Consider the following 17603-nt stretch of genomic DNA (forward strand, 5'->3'; position numbering starts at 1 on the left):
CATGCTATGTATTCTTCACTAACAAATATTCATAGCGTGGTGGCCAGTTCTGATAATACAGGTGAAAATATTTTTTCTAGATTTTTTTTCTTTTAATATTTTTAGTATTTTCAGACTAGATAAGTAAGTCAGTGGATACTGATCCTGTGGATATGGAAATCCTAATGTACTTTTCTGATGAATAACTTATACAGAACTGATAACCACAAGGTGAACATTTCCTCAGCCATTCTCAACAAGCCACTCTCAATAGGAAACATCTGTGACACTTTGCTTTCTGAAATTTCACCAGAAATAATCAAAACTCTTATGAAGTTGTCTTTCTTTTAATATGGCAAGAATCCTATTACATATTTACTCTGGCGTATACCCAAGAATATAAATCTTAGCCACAAAATGGTGCCAATTAAGAAGTTGCAAATTGTATTTCTTGTCATACACCAGGTCACACAGCTGATGTGCAACAAGAAATACAAACATTAGATTCTTAACTAGCAGCAATTCAATACTGAGATTTATGTTACTCAGCAATAGGATCCATCCAATCAGGATAACAAATTTGGAGTTTGGAAGCAAGGATTTTCAAGGTAATGCATTCTGTACTCAGCATCAGATGTGACACTTACATAAGAGGCTGACAACCCTGAATATGCTATACTCTGGACAAGGGGATGAAGGAACAAAGAATATGCTCGCTGTAGGTATATTCTAATACGCAGTGTTACATTATGGCTAGCATTTCTAACAATGAAGTATACATTCTCATCTGACTTTTAGCATTAAAATTTGAATATCACGCTAAAAGCATAAATGGAACATCTCAAAGAGCTAGAATAGGTAGAAAAAATTTGCTGGAGATTTAAAACACTACCAAAGTTTTCATACTAGAGACTAAGAAGCATCATAGAATCAATAGCTTCACATAGCTGTGATGATTCCAGATGAAAAGGACCACATCGAAGTGACAGAAGAAACTGCTGTACAGTGCTTTGGCTCCTTTTTCCTAGGAATGGAGTAGGGGCAATTTACTCAAGATAGTCCTCTTCTTGATTTGAAGATCTGGTTCTGGGAGGAGTGCTCAAGTGGCACTTTTGTGACTATTTCACCATTTTTGAGAATAAATTTTTTTAGTGGAAACTGCCTCAGTGCAATCTGCATGTGATGCACACTGAGTGTGGTTTACAAGATATAAAATGATGCAAACAACAGGCTGGGAATCTATATTACCTTGCTTGGTGAAACTGGACTAAAATAATGAGTATGATCAAGGGCTCAGAAATAAATATGTGAAGTACTCTTTTAGGAAGTGAAATGCTGAAAGTGTTCTGAGTATTGAAAGCCAAAAATTAAGGGTTGTGTCTTAGGATACACAGTAATTGTCATTCTCCTTTTAGTAACTCCATCCATAAGGTTGGGTCCATATGTCAGCAAGGTGGCAAATATGATTTGAAAAGGTTGATTGAATAACTGGGAAACTCATATATTGCAGTGCAGGGGTCCCCCAACCTTTCATAGTGAGGGCCACAACAGATATTTTTAAAGTTTCTGACGGCTGAATGAACAGGAATGTGCGTGTGTGTGTGTGCACGTGGAAGTGCACATGCTTGTGGCTGCACTTACATACATATCCCTGCCTGCCCCCCCAAACACCCCTGCCCGCCCCCATACACAGATGCACACTTGCACACAGGGCCACCTGCCCGCACCCCCACGCGCGCATGGGCTGACTGGAACAGGCCAGACAAAACGGCAATGCGGGCTGCAGTTTGGGCACCCCTACTGTAGAGAGGACTGACTTGGAAGAGCAGAAGGAGCTCATTTGTGAAGGGCATAAGAGCTGACTGCTGGAGGATCTGCAACTATTTCTACATAGAGTCAAGAATTGGACTGGGAAATCTCTACAAGTTGCACTAAATCAGATACATTTAGACATCCAATACAGCACTAATGATGGCCTTGAGCAGCAATAATTTACAGTTGACAAACTAAATTTGAAGAAGAGAGCCACGTACAACATTCTTCAGGGATTTCCCATAGAGAGATTCACTCTTTGTTTCTCAGTTGTTCACACAAACTTCCCTCTCACAACCGTAGTGGACTTGTACATCACAGGAAATGTCATTCCATTTTCCATTGTTGTACAGAGCAGCACAGTCTTCATCACCATCATTATTTGGCTCACCAACTCTCCAGTATCTAAGAAGAGATAATTAAGCAAAGAATTGTGAAATCCTGGCCCAAAGGACTTGCTGAATTCTCTGACAGTCTTCTACCTACGGTATACAGTATAGAATTGTGGGGAAGAAAAAGTTGGGGTTATCTGTTCACAGACCAAGCTATGTAATTCGGATCTTCATGTGCCCCCCCCCCCGAAGCAATGCATGGAACAGAATCAGTCAAGGGGGGAATGGCCCCAGCATGTGCAAAGAGTGGAAACATCTATCTTTTTATCTATATGAGTGTCAAATCCCCTTTTAAAGCCTTCTAACTTGCAAATTGTGTCACTGTCATTTGTGAAATTTAACAGTTTGACAACATGCTGTTGGAAGAACTTTTCCTTTCGTGTTTCCTGAACCAGCCACCATTAGTTTTCAATGAATGACCCCTGGATCTAGAATTATGTGAGAACGAGACAAAGGCCCTCTATCTGCTTTCTGTACACCATGCGTAATTTCAGATGCCTCCATCATCCCTTTTAAGTGTCTTTTTTCTAAGCTAAGGAAGATACAGAACTATTGATCATTTGGTATACCCTTTTCTACTCCATACAAAAATTCTGCTGGCAGACAAAGATTTTCACTTTAGAACACATTTAGCCTTTTAAGCTGATTTTGTTCTCCTGCTATTGTGTGTTGAAATTTTTTTTATTAAGCTCTTGTTTTTATGTGATCCAGATTCTCAGCTGCATGTTTCTTCTCTTTTACTGTTTGATTGCTGTTACATAATATTTTATTATTTGGGACTTGTTATGCTACTAGCCAGAGCAGGTGAATAAACATTGGTAGCAAAAATTAATTAATTAATTATTGACACTTATAATTATTGGCAGCTTAAGAGGACCACTACTCTGGGCAGTCATTACAATATAATATCAACCCTAACCCCCACCCACTATTTCCTAACATAATATATAAACAACATACCCCAAACTCATAAATATTTATTTCTTTATTTTAAGAATTAAGTATTTAATAAATAAATACTTGCTTCTGCAGCTCAAAAAGGCTAATGCTGGTGCACATATATAGTTCCAGGAAGCTAATTCAGCAAAATTCCAACCTCTAGCCCTGTGAGTCCTGGATCAGCCTTTGAAATCCCTCATAGTGTCCATACTGATCTGCCTTCTCTTCACAAGTTTCCAGAAAGAGCTCAGGACGTATCCATATACATACGTTTGGGTTGGTATCGAGCCGTCAATCCAGTGCCAGGTTCCCTCTGTGTGCACATCATTTAGGCCAAGCCACATTGATACGCTCTTTATATTTCCAATCACAAAATCCTAGGACAAAACATGTCTTCTTAAATGCTAAGCACATGAAAACTGTGAGGAGAAACAGAGACCGCTTCCTGTCATGTTAAATCCATGCCCTTGAAGTTCCTACCACAACTGATTATACTCATTCTCAAACCTTTTCTTTAGTCTTAAAACTTACTTCTGTTACTGAAATCCTGTTGAGTAACTTACTCTGTGCTTGCAAAGGCTGACAACATCATCAGATGTGGATTGTAATCTTTAATTTAAAATTTCCAAGGCTCCCTAAGCATTTCCTTTGATTTAGGGAAGGTTTGAGGACCTCAGAAATGGGAGGAGGGAGCCTTTAATCCCCTAAAATTGCCACCCTCAGTTCTATCAGTGATCGCGGGTTACGCGTTGCTCGCCCCAGTGCATAGAACTGCAGCCGAAATTAGAAGTGATTTAAATAATGAATTAAGAAATGGCATTACCAGCAACCAGAGTGGTGATATTTGTATTTCTGTCTTTAGATTCTGCATGTGTAAGCAGGCAGACAAAATGAAAGATGTGGGGTATAATGGAACAAAGCCTAAAGAAGGTTCTATAAAGAGAGAATATCACCAAAAATGTCCTTTACCTGCTCCTTTCTGCTGTTAATAATGATCAAGTGAGAGTTACTCAATGCACATAATTTTTTGGCATCTGTCCATTTTTCTGCAGTTTCTGAGAAGTAGTAGCAACTGCCGTGAAATTCTTGCCAGGATAGAGAGTCAGGTCTCCAACAGGCATCTGAAAGAAGCCAAGTGTATATATATGATCTGTCACATAATAGTGGGGGGACTGATGTGACCGACACTTCCTTGTTTCAGTTAATTGCTGAATTGCAGTTACTGTAATTGGTATAACTTGGTCCCAGGAACGTAATAATACCTTAGCTGCTCAGGCCTAAACTAGCCATGATGTAAGCTAGAGAAAAGTGTGTTCAGCAATTTCTTCCCATCCACTTCCTTTAATTATGAGAATCAAATATAGCACCCCCGAAAAAGTGTGAACTTTGTGGGTCAGGAGTGGTGGAAATGGGTACAACAATAGGTTCTAAATAATTCTGAATTCCCATAATCTCATCATCCATATAAACATGTTTTTTTCCTATTTCAAGCCAGGGGTGTGCAAACCTGAGTTTCATTTCTGTTGCATGTTTCAGAAACCAATCAGCATTCTTGTCTTGTCCAGATCTGTTAAGAAATTGCAAGACCCTTTCCTCCACGTAAGGAATGTATTTTGATACAAATATTTCCTAATACTGTACTGTATATGCATTGCTTTATGCTCTTTTCCTAGTGCATGCATTTTGATACATTTTTCCATTGTCCAGAACATGTTTTGCTTTTTTTTTCAGACCTACATGTTTGTAGCCATGTGTATCTATTGAGGAAGGAAGGACTGATGGACCAACCAGACGCTTGTCATTTCCTGAAACATGGGGGTCAGGAAGTTATTTCTTCAACTCTCCCTGTGAGATGCCCTGGTCTGCCTTGACTCAAGGACTGTGTTTCCTAATTCTAAGTACCTTGCTTTTCAGTAAACTCACTGTTGTTAGCTTTAATATTGTCTTTTAATAATGTAAGCCGCCTTGGGTCCTTGTAAGAAGAAAGGTGGGATAAAAATATAACAGATAAGTAAGTAAGAAAGTTGCTGGCTTGACTTTTCTTATACTTACTCCTTACATTTTGCTGCAAATGAAATTTTAACTCTAGTTGAGATATTTTTTCTTCCACTTTTCTATCACTTGCTTCATTTTTCTCATCAATATGTTTTTGTAAAGTTTTAAATTCCGTTAGAAAAGCACTCCTTAATTCTTTAATTATTAAAGAGACTGTTGAATTTTTACAACTTTCTTGGATGAAGCTGAAATTCAGCTTCCTGAGCTCTGACGACATGGCAGCATCTGGAAAGGATAAAAAGATGTCATTTCATGAGCCACCCCCTCAAAGCCCCATAGTGTTGCTGCTGTTCTGCCCTGAGCAATTTTTGGAACAAGAAATAATGAGATGAGGGGGCCAAAGGGAGAGGTTCATCACTTCAGAACAGCCAGAACACAATTAAATAATTTTAATTTTAATTCTGTGCTGTCAAGGCAATTCTGACTTATGGTGACCCTTTTTCTGGTTGCAGTGCCCAATCTCCCTAAGGAGTACTTAGCACTCGGTCAGAGAGTTCGACAGGCCACTTATCTACCACCTTTGCACTGAGGCAAGTCCCAAGACCTGACATGGTGTAGCGTAAGCCCTTTGAACAAGTCTGACCTTAAAATAACACTTTACTTTTACCCAGTACTGTACTTTGCAAGTACAGACACATGGGCTTTGTGATTCCTTAGAACTCACAACAGCTCAGTTAGGTAGGACTCTTAAAGATAGCTAATTTGTGCCCTCTCCACCTCCTGGATTTAGCCAAACCCTGCTGTTCAAGAGACCAGTCCTTTTGTAAGGATTTGTATAATTAATTTTTATTAGAAAAATGGAGTTTCATAGAATCAGTTTATATTGCTCAAGCTTTAACATAAGGAACATATTCAAAGATTATTACAGTTAAATAAAATAACTAATCCCCATTAAAATAACAAACACTATTAAGGTGGGCTAGCCCCAGCTCCTTCTTTCTCTCCACTTACATTTTTTTCTCCTTCAGGACACATACTCATACCATCAAGTTATTTTTCTCTCCCATTATCATGGAACAGAACTTCTGAACTTCTTCCACATAACCCATCGTCCATTTTCTAGATTCACTAACTCCTCCCTTCTTCTTGACACTTCATGGCTGTTAATCAATTAGCCTTGAGGGGCTAGAACATCTTCCTCCTCCCTCAATTCCCATGAAAATCCAGGTGTTTTATCTCTTCTCCAATTAGCTCAGAATGTTGAGTCTTCCATGGGCTCCTTAGTCTGACCTTCAGTTTTATCTTGAACCACACTGTACTGGTCTTCAGAAAAACACTCTCTTAGCACGTCAAAAAACACATTCCAATGTCTCTCAAATCATCTTCACACAGAACTTATCTGACTCCATCTTACATTTCTCTGACTACATATCCCATACTGCTTCAACTCCATCACATTCTGCATAGAGAGTACTCAGAAGTGGTTTACCATTCTCTTCTGCCAGGTGTTCCCCCAGACTGTGCAGCTTGTCCAAGGCCTCAGAGGCTGGCTCTTCTAAGATGCACAGTGAGGAATTGAATTCCCAAACTCTGGCTCCACAGTCAGATACCTGACTCACTGAGCTATCCAGCTGGCTACACGGCTTAATATTAATTAAATAGAACACAATGTTTTAACAGTTTAGAATATGGGCCCAGTACTTGCAAGCTATCCCATTGTCTTTGCATTCCTTGGGCATTTAAATTCATCTGACAACTGAATAGCCTTCGATGTGCCCAGCCAGTCCATTGTACTGTTGCCTCAGATGGAATTTCAAATGGCGCCCGACTTCATCGAGCCAGCTTGCACAGTGTATCCAAAGCCAAACAGGTTCCTTTAATGCATTAGGGAACAAATCCCACAAATATCTTTTTCCATCCTTGGAAGCAAAAGTACAGCAACAGCAATGGAAATAGTTAACAAATTTCTGACACTTTTTGACACTTAATTTGTTTAACAGGGTCAACTGCATCACTCGGTTTGTGTCATTTTTCTATCTCATGTCACCAGTATTGAGGAGACAGAAGGCAGGACTGGTTCTACCATTAGGCAGAAGCTACAGACTGAATCATTCCATGAGAGGGCCGTGGAGATGCTTCCAGCACCCACACCCAACACATCCCCCTCGCCGCCTGGTTACCACCATGCTCTGGAGCGATGGGTTTTGAGTAGAAATTCTTTGCTTTCTCAGTGCTTCATTTTCTGACTTGAGTGATGGGTGACCAGCTAGTTTGATTGAGCACAGGGCTGAGGGCTGGCAGAAATGGATAGAATGGTGAAGGAGAAGGCAACTAGAACAAAGATAAATAAAAAGCTTGGAGTTTTTCTTCTTCTTCTTTTGTTTACTCCATTCTACTACTGTACATGTCAACCCTCCCCCCCCCCTTTATCATATGCCACTTTTATCAATTGCAGCTGGAATGGCATGGCCCATTATTCTGCTTAGCACTGCCCCTTGTACTCACTCTGTGAAAGAAGAATGATACCAATCAGGAGGTAAACAGCAACAAGAACCAATAATGCAAGTGTATGGGTTTTCTTCCGGCAGATTTTCCAGTGGGCTGCAATGAAGGTTGACTCAGCTGCAGGAAGAGAGGACAGTATTTGAAATGGTCTACAGCAAAAGACATGCAGGAACAATTAGTAATACTAGGCTTTTAGATTCCAGGCAAAGCACAGCTGACAAATAAAGCTAAAGGCAGACCCAGGGAGCTCACGAACAGGATAGCAAACAGAGTTTGCTGCAGGAGTTTGCCGGGGGAGACCCATAACAATTTTTTCAGGTTCCTTTGAGTATTTGTACAACTACATTTAAACTAACAAAACAAGAGGGACAGGTATCCTAAACAAACAGTTGAAAGAAAAAAAAGATACAGTGGTGCCTCACATTACGACATTAATTCGTTCCAGCGAAATCGCTGTAGAATGAAAACGTCGTAATGCGAAATAAAAAAGCCCATATAAATGCATTACAACCCAATTAATGTGTTCCTATGGCCTTAAAACTCACAGTCCAGCGAAGATCCTCCATAGCATGGCCATTTTTGCTGCCTGTGCAGCAAGGAATCCGTCCCAGAAAAGAGCGGGGAGCCTTTTTTTTTAACCCGACGGCCATTTTGAAACCGCCGATCATCTGGCCGAAAATTGTCGTTTTGCGAGAATCGGTTCCCGAAGCAGGGAACCGATCATCGCAAAGCGAAATTCCCCCATTGAAACCATTGTAAAGCAATCGCTTTTGCTATTGCAAAAAGTTCGTCGTAATGCGATCTCGTCGTTAAATGGGGTGCTCGTCTTGCGAGGCACCACTGTATAAGGGATTATGGAGGGTGAAGACAATTTGGCTGTGGTTACCTGCAAAGTTTGTGCTATGTTTGTCTTTGGTCCTGAGTGTAAGATGCTGTATACATGTAAACCGGTGGCACTGTTAGAAGAGAAAGTCCGAGACCTGTGAGCAGTGAGTAGCCACACTCTAGGGTATAAGGGAAGATGAAGCCTACATTGATAGAACTCTTGAGCAGCAGCAGCTGTCAGAGGGGGCACTGCTGATGGAAGAAAAACGAAACATTGCAGTGGAGGAAAATGCTGTAGAGGCTACAAACATAGTGGAGGAACCACCATGGAAAAGAATCACAGTTAGGAGCAAAAAAAGGAGAAGACACTCTTTCCCGGTGGAACTACAAAACAGCTTTCAGTTACTTGAAGAAGAATCTGTTGGACAGGAGACCCCACAGGAGGACATGAGTAGGGCTGAAGTGCAGCAGAATAAAGTTGCTGAACCCACACCCTACAAAAAGAAGAGGAGAGTAGCTGTAAGTAGGGGACTCCCTGATACGTGGAATTGAGACTGAAATATGCCGGAAGGATCCACGGACCCGCCAGGTATGCTGTCTCCCTGGGGGATGGATAAGGGATGTGATGGAAGGATTGCCATCACTCATGAAACCTCCAGATACACATCCCTTTCTTCTGGTCCAGGTGGGAACAAACGACGCAGCCAAGAGGAGCGACCGAGAAATCACGTCTGACTTTGAAGCTCTGTGAAGGAAAGGACTTTGGGGCCAAGATCTTTTTTTCATCCATCCTACCGGTGCTCGGAAGAGGAATCGAAAGAGAAAGGAAGATCCTCTGGGTGAATGACTGGCTATGAAGGCGGTGTCAACGAGGGATTTGGTTTTTGGGACCACAGGCTAAGCTTCCTGGAAGCACCTAACAATGACTGGGAAGAATGTGTTTGGGCACAGCATGAAGAACTTCATCAGGAGGAATTTAAACTGAATTGGAAAGGGGAGGGAGATGCAAGCACAGAGTTAAGGGTAGATGAAGCCTTACACACAATAAGGGGAATGGACCAAAGTGATCAAAATGGCAACAATAATAACATGAACAAAAATAATCACAATAATAATCATAACAATAATCATAATCATATTAATAAAAATGTACAAAGACAAACAGGCCACAAATCACAAACCTTCTGGTGTCTGTATACGAATGCCAGGAGTATGGGAAACAAACAAGAAGAACTGGAAATTTCAATTCAGGAGGGTAAGTATGACTTGATGGAATAACTGAAACTTGGTGGGATGACTCCCATAGCTGGAATACAGCAATTGAGGGATATAAACTGATCAAAAGAATAGAATAAAAAGGAAGGTGGAGTTGCAGTATATGTCAAAAATACACGTTCCTGTACAGAAATACAGGAGGAGGAGATTGGCTGTCCCATCAAGAGCATCTGGATCAATCTGGCTGGGGCAAAAAACAAAAGGAACCTGGTAGTTGGAGTCTGCTACTGCCTGCCCAATCAAAGAGAGGAAGCAGATGAAATGTTTGAAAAACAAATTGCAGGGTTTTCAAAGAGACACAATGTAGTAGTGATGGGAGTTTTCAATTATCCAGATATATGTTGGGAAGCAAATTCTGCCAAGTATGGCCCTTCCGAGAAATTTCTGGTTTGTGTAGCTTATAATTTTCTCCTTAAAAAGTGGAAAAAGAAACTAGAGGATTTGCTATCCTTGACTTGATTCTGACCAACAGAGATGACTTGGTGGGGGAAGTAGCAGTAAGGGGAACTCTAGGCAAGAGTGACCCATGTCGTTCTAGAATTCTTGATTTCAAAGGAAATGAAAGCAGAGTGTAGCCGCACACATCTGCTGGATTTTTAAAAAGCCAGTTTTAATAATCTCAGAACAAGGATGAGTAAGGTCCCATGGCAGGAGATTCTAACCACAAAAGGAGTCCAAGAATGGTGGGAGCTTCTTTAAAAAGGAATTCTAAAGGCAAAACTACAAACAATTCCAAAAAGAAGAAAAGGTGGGAGGTGCCAAAGAAGGCCAGTGTGGCTTCACAAAAAGTTCAGGGATGACCTAGAAACCAAAGAAGAACATGTACAGGAAGTGGAAAGAAGGCCAGGCCACCAAGGATGAGTACAGGCATGTAGCAAAGAAATGTAGGGATGGCATTAGGAGGGCAAAAGCTGAGAATGAGCAAAGGTTATCCAGAGACACTAAATGCCATTAAAAAACATTCTTCAGGTATGTGAGTAGCAAAAGACAAACAAAAGACATAGTGGCACAGCTCCACAACGGAGATGGAAAAATCGTAACAGAGGACAAAGAAAAGGCAGAGGTGCTCAATTCCTATTTTAGTTCTGTCTTTTCCCACAAGACAGACTATAACTTCCAAACAAATTGGAAGTGCAAGTGGGGAGAACAGGATTACCGCTGGAGATTGCTAACCAAATAATCAAGGAATACCTTACCACCCTCAATGAGTTCAAATCTCCAGGGCTGGATGAACTGCATCCAAGAGTACTGAAGGAACTGTCTGAAGAACTCTCAGAGCTGCTATCCGTTATTTCCTTGAAATCATGGGGAATGGGTGAGGTTCCAGAGGATTGGAGGAGGGCTAATGTTGTCCCTATCTTCAAAAAGGGCAAAAAAGAGAACCTGGGAACTACAGGACAGTCAGCCTGACATCAATCCCAGGAAAATTCTGGAACAGATCGTAAAGCAGTCATTGTGCAAGCACCTAGAAAACAATGCAATAATAACTGGAAGTCAACACAAATTTGTCAAGAACAAATCCTGCCAAACTAATTTGATCTCATTTTTTGATCAGGTCAGCTCCATCATAGACAGAAGGAATGCTGTAGACATAGTATATCTTGACTTCAGCTAAGCTTTTGTGGAAGTGCCCCATGATATCCTGATTAGCAAGCTAACTAGGTGTGGGCTAGATGGATCAAGTGTCAGGTGGATACATAATTGGCTACAGAATCGTACTCAGAAAGTGATGATTAATGGGTCCTTATGTAACTGGGAAGAGGTAACACGTGGGGTTCCCCAAGGCTCAGTCCTGGGCCTGGTGCTCCTTAATATTTTTATTAATGACTTGGATGAGAGAGTGCAGGGAATGCTGTTCAAATTTGCAGATGATACCAAATTGGGCGGAATTGCTAATACCCTAGAAGACAGAAACAAAATTCAAAATGACCTTGATAGGATGCAGCACTGGGCCAAAAACAAAAATGAAATTCATTCAACAGGGATAAGTGCCAGGTACTGCACCTCAGAAAAAGAAACCAATTGCACAGTTAGAAGATGGGGGATACCTGGCTCAGCAAAACAACAAGGGAGAAGGATCTTGGAATTGTCATAGATCACAAGCTAAATATGAGCCAACTGTGTGATGTGGCTACAAAAAAGGCAAATGCTATTTTAGGCTGCATTAATAGAAGTATAGTTTCCAAATCCTGCGAGGTGCTAGTCCCCCTCTATTCAGCACTGGTTAGGCCTCACCTCGAGTATTGTGTCCAGTTCTGGACACCGCACTTCAAGAAGGATGCTAACAAATCGGAACAAGTTCAGAGGAGGGTGACAAGGATGATCAGGGAGCTGGAAACCAAGCCTTATGAGGAAAGGCTAAAAGAATTAGGCATGTTTAACCTTGAGAAAAGAAGACTGAGTGGTGATATGATAGTACTTTTCAAATATTTGAAAGGCTGTCATTCAGAGAGGGAGTGGCAAGATCTGTTTTCGATCATCCCAGAGTGCAGGACACACAACAGTGGGCTCAAGTTAAAGGAAGTGAGATTTCAGGGAAATATCAGGAAAAACTTCCTAACTGTTAGAGCAGTATGACAATGGAACCAGTTACCTCGGGATTTGGTGAGAGCTCCAACACTGGAGGCATTCAAGAAAAACTGAAATAATCAACTGGCAGATATGTTCTGATTATATTTCTGCATTGAGCAGGGGGTTGGACTTGATGGCCGTGTAGGCCCCTTCCAACCTCACTTTTCTATTATTCTATAATAGGCAACACATGGACTTCCAGATGTGGTTGACCACATTACTGTGTGGCTTTCCCATGCATATGACAACCAGCAGAGGGCAGCAACCGTCAAACAATCCAGCTTCTTACCTGTGACAAACTTCCTACCAGAGTTTGGTGGTTCAAGCACTTCCTTTGGCTCTTCCCTTTCATAAGGAAGTTCAATTTTATCATAGTCACTTTCCTCGCTGTAATTTTCATACTCATCTAGATGGGGGAAAGGAAGAAGATAACATCAGGAATGTACACGGATCTGCAGGAAAAGATCCTCACTACCACATAGGAAGATGAACTCAGCTTCCCCTTACTTTTGCTGTCCAAATGGCACACGTGTGGGACTTGAATGTTTCAAATCCAATGCCAGTTTCTAACTTGCCCCTCCTGCTTTCTTTTAGTTGGCTTCAGGGATGTAACTAGGATAGAGCACCTAGGGTTTTACTCCAGGAAGAAATCTACTGGTGAGTATTAGGTTAACAAGTGACAACATGTCCTCATCCTTTTCTGTTCCCTTCTTTGAAAGCCTAAATTTTATCTTTCTTTTAGTTATCCATGGGAAATTTTGGGCCCTGCCTCAGGGGAGTGTGGGTAACCTACAAAATGCCTCTGAGAAGAGGGATGGGTGGGAGAAAAATTGATGATGTCTTGATCTCTGGCTGTTTTGTCCAGCCTACAGATAACTTCTCATTGAAGCTTGTGACACAGTGGTTACACTGCAATACTGCAGTCAAAAACTCTGCTCACAACCAGCATTCAATCCCAATGGATTCAGGTAGTTGGCTCGAGGTTCACTCAGCCTTCCAGCCTCCCAAGATCAGTAAATGGAGTACCCAGCTCTTGGGGGTGGGGGCAGGAACAATGTGTAGCCTGCATATTTATATTATAAGCCCCCCCCCAAGAGTGCTTTAAGCACTGTGGGGCCGTGTATAAGCAGCACTTTGCTAGAAACTAGCAGCATTGTTTTCTCATAAATGTGATCCTACAGGAAAGATTGCCTATCTAACAGAAATGGAGTTAGTGCCCAGGACGGCTTGGAGGTTGGGGGGAGGCTTCACCTCCCTGGTCACAGGCCACCTATTAGTTCAATTCCATAACTGCCTGACCACACTTGTTATGTATGTTTATATATTATCCTTTTATCCTAGTGCTGCTATAGGGAAATTATGCATGATTCCATTCAGTTGGCTTGCGGGGACCACATCCCTGTGGAGTCACAAGCAATGTCTAGAAAATGGATATCTAAGGTAACACCACTAGAGCCCTGTACATAGGGTTAAATGCAGCATTAAAGGGGAAGAACCTAGAGCAGTGGTTCTTAACCTTGGGTTACTCAGGTGTTTTTGGACTGCAACTCCCAGAAGCCTTCACCACCAGCTGTGCTGGCTGGGGTTTCTGGGAGTTGCAGTTCAAAAACACCTGAGTAACCCAAGGTTAAGAGCCACTGACCTACAGAATTCAAATTCGCTAGCTGGTATGTTCAAACATACTTCCTGTCTCTCCTATTCTACCACAAGGATGAGCAGTGTTTTAAGAAACAAAGTAAAATGTTTTTCAAAATGGACTAGAAAGCTTGGAGAAGCAAGAAAATGGAGAAGCTGGTGAGGCCAAGAGGTTTTTGGCCAGCTGGCAAGTGGCAGCTCTTCTGAAAGAAGTTGAAGCCTTTCTTTAATTTCCCACATCCCCCAGCTATGCATCTTCCGATCTTTCCAGGCATGCACTGGTTTCACGCCGGAGGATAACTAGGAGGCACTGGTGTGGGAACGGCTGGGTGAAAAGAAATGGGACAACTGATGACGGAGATATTTGCTGACATTCTGCACCACGGGTGCTACAGCACATCGATTAAGAATCTGAGCTATGAGCGATCAAGCCCCCTGGAGCAAAACGTCATCTCTGTTGGGAGCAAGATAGGGCTGTATCAACACCGCGGATTTATAGTAACTTGATGTCACTTTAATTTCGATGACTTTAACATTCGGAGTCCTGGGATTTGTTGCTTGGTGACGTACATGGAAGGCTCTGCTGAGGGCCAGGAGTTCAGTGCACTCGAGTTCTTGCCATCACCTGATTATACTGCAGATCCCACCATTTCGTTGAAAGAAGCTGTGACAAGGAAAGTGGTCTGTTTCTCTGTAGATACACTGTAGGTCTCCTGATGTGTTTTGTTTCCTCCCAGCTTTTGCCTCCTGGCCTACACTGTGGAGACGAGAGTACTAACCAATCTTAAAGGGATATTGCAATGTACTCAGCTGATGTATGTGAAGTGTTTTAAATCTAATATATGGTAATGTAAATGCTGAATATTATTGTCAGCTTTTCAGCCAGTTCTTTCTGAATGACAAGCAGCCATTTCAACAGGTGTAGCTTTTTATGGAATGTAAACCTGATTAATTTTCCTCTTTTGCATGACCATCTATGGTGTAGGTGATCTGTCCTTTTTGCATCTAGCCATCCAATTTAGGCTGTAGTCCCCCCTAAGCTTGACAATATTATTTTTTGGATGGTATGAGGAGGTGCTGATAAGTATTGACCCTTTCCCAGAAAAAAATGAGCTAGGAACCTATAAATTACAGGGTGTGTTGGCCAATTTGTCTGTATTCAATGGTGCAAAAATCAGCTACCTATGATTTTAACTTAACTTTCATTTTCCGATCCTAAGTGAACATGGTAGCACCTCCAGAAAAGTTCAGTGTGGAAGAGCATAGGACTATAATCAAGTTCCTGTTTCTCCAAGGGAAAGGTGCAAAGCAGATCCATGATGAAATGTCACAAACTATGGGTGACAGTAGCCCTTCATATGCAACAGTTAAACGTTGGGTTATCAATTTTAAAACTGGCTATTTTGGTGTTGAAAGTGAGAAACCCAGTGAAAGGCCTGCTTCTGTCTCTGTGCCTGCAAATGTGAAAAACATCCATGACATGATCATGGAGGACTGCCAACTATCAGCCAAAAGTATTGCTATATATCTGAGAATATCACATGAGAAATTAGTGCCATTATCCACAATGACTTGGAAATGAGAAAGCTGGCAGCAAAGTGGATCTCCATACTTTTGACCAGTGGTTCTTAACCTTTGTTACTCGGATGCTTTTGAACTGCAACTCCCATGGATCTACTGTTATGATCCTGAGGTGAAGGAACAGTCTGAGGAATGGAGGCACAGTGGTTCCCCCAGGCCTAAGAAGTTCTGAGTGAAAAGGTCAGTGCAGAAGCAAATGGCAATAGTTTTTTGGGATAAGACAGGAGTTCTGCTGGTGGACTACCTCCAACAGGGTTAAACCATCAATGCAAAATATTGCTGTGCTTTATTGATGAAGTTGAGGCAAAACATCAAGGAAAAACATTGAAGAAAGCTCTCCAAAGGTGTCATCCTGTTGCATGACAATGCCTCGTCACACACTGCAGGTGAAACAATGGCAAAACTGACGTCCTTAGGCTTTCAAGTGATGCCCCATCCACCCTATTCTCCTGAACTGGCTCCTTCTGACTATTGTCTGTTCCCCAAACTCGAAAAACACCTAAAGGGACAACAATTTGGGAGTGTTCTGGAGGCAACTAATGCTGCAAATGAGTGGTTACACCAGCAGTTGGAAGAATTTTATTTGCAGGGACTTAAGAAGCTGCAGGACTGATGTTGCAAGTGCATTGACTTCCTGGGGGAATATGTAGAATAGTGTGGCAGTTACAGCTTCCTAGCTCAATTTTTTCTGGGAAAAACTCAATACTTATCAGTACCCCCTCATAGCTTCCATAATGCCGGCTGGGAATTACAGGACTTACAGTTCAAATAAGAGGCCTGGGTTTGAATCCCCACTTGGCTAGGGAAACGCAAAGGGGTGTATGTGTGTGGCACTGATAAAACCACTCCTTAAACATTTCTATTACTTTGAAATCCCTAGTAGGGTCTCTGTAAATCAGATGTGGCATGATGCCATGTTAACACACAGACAGAAAGAACCCAATGACGTATTAAAATTAACATAATTTATTTGGAATAAGCTTTCACAGACTGCAAGCCAGTTCTTCAGATACCTCTGAGGTCAACTACAGTCCGTGGAAACTTATGACAAATAAAAAGTCATAAGGTGGCTCAAGACTCTTTGTTATTGTTTTAACAGCCTAATTCAGCTTCTGCTTTGGCAATTACTTCATAAAGGTACCTTTGGTTTCCTCCCATATGTGTGAGAACAAATCAAACAACCTCCAGAAGTTTTCCCCTTCAATCCACCATCACTTCCAACTTTCCTCTTAATCCTAAAGATCAAATGTGCAAACCTTAGTCCTTCAGCTTCTAATTCTGCTTTATGTACATTTTTCCTGCAGAGGGAATACAAATTTGTCAGATTACACAACATCACACTACACCATTGCAGCCTTCCTACCTTGGACACTTCATTAGATATCATATACTTCCCTCCCTAGTATAATTCTTTGGTCTAGAGAGGCGGGGTATAAATCAAATAAATAAATAAATAAATAAATAAATAAATAGATAGATAGATAGATAGATAGATAGATAGATAGATAGATAGATAGATAGATAGATAGATAGATAGATAGATAGATAGATAGATAGATAGATAGATAGATAGATAGATAGATAGATAGATAGATAGATAGAAATTACCTTCCACATTTTCAGTCTTCTCTGTGGGTTTAGGAGGGAGAGGACGGGAAGTCCCACACAGATCCTCTCCCTTGCTGGATGCTTCTGTGTCATCATACATGGCCCGTGCGCACACTTGTGAAAGGAGTGGACCTCTTCTAGCAAGATTAAAATAGAAGTATTCCTCCTCTTCTCATGGCATTCAGATTTCATTTCTCTGTTGGTCTTTTATTTGTTTCATTATCTTTTGTTTCAGTTCCTTGGGTGTGTGTGCCAAGAGTCAATATGATGGAGCACAAGCTGTGATTTAGCTACACCTGAGCCAAATACTTAATTAGAGTTGACATTTTTAGCAAATTAAATATGTGTTTAATGTATCCACTCCCAAGCCAACTACACCAGAGCACAGAGTGCTGTCCTCTGAAGATGCCGGCCACAGAGACTGGCGAAACGTTAGGAAGAACAACCTTCAGAACACGGCCAAAGAGCCCGAAAAACCCACAACAA

At 41.4% G+C, this 17603-nt stretch overlaps 1 protein-coding gene across 1 annotated transcript; it reads right to left on the reverse strand.

The window, feature by feature from the left end:
• Window positions 1–1890: 1890 nt before the first annotated feature.
• LOC110070804 (CD209 antigen-like protein D) lies at window positions 1891–17276 on the reverse strand. Its single transcript, XM_072990343.2, has 7 exons — window positions 17118–17276; window positions 12583–12699; window positions 7623–7739; window positions 5175–5402; window positions 4092–4243; window positions 3393–3499; window positions 1891–2196 (listed from the first exon to the last, which is right to left on the reverse strand). The coding sequence occupies exons 1-7, from the start codon at window positions 17215–17217 to the stop codon at window positions 2058–2060; spliced, it is 960 nt and encodes a 319-aa protein (XP_072846444.2). The 5' UTR covers window positions 17218–17276; the 3' UTR covers window positions 1891–2057.
• Between the last annotated feature and the right edge of the window lie 327 nt (window positions 17277–17603).

The sequence above is a fragment of the Pogona vitticeps genome, chromosome 2, assembly GCF_051106095.1.
Source record: "Pogona vitticeps strain Pit_001003342236 chromosome 2, PviZW2.1, whole genome shotgun sequence".
Classification (NCBI taxonomy): domain Eukaryota; kingdom Metazoa; phylum Chordata; class Lepidosauria; order Squamata; family Agamidae; genus Pogona; species Pogona vitticeps.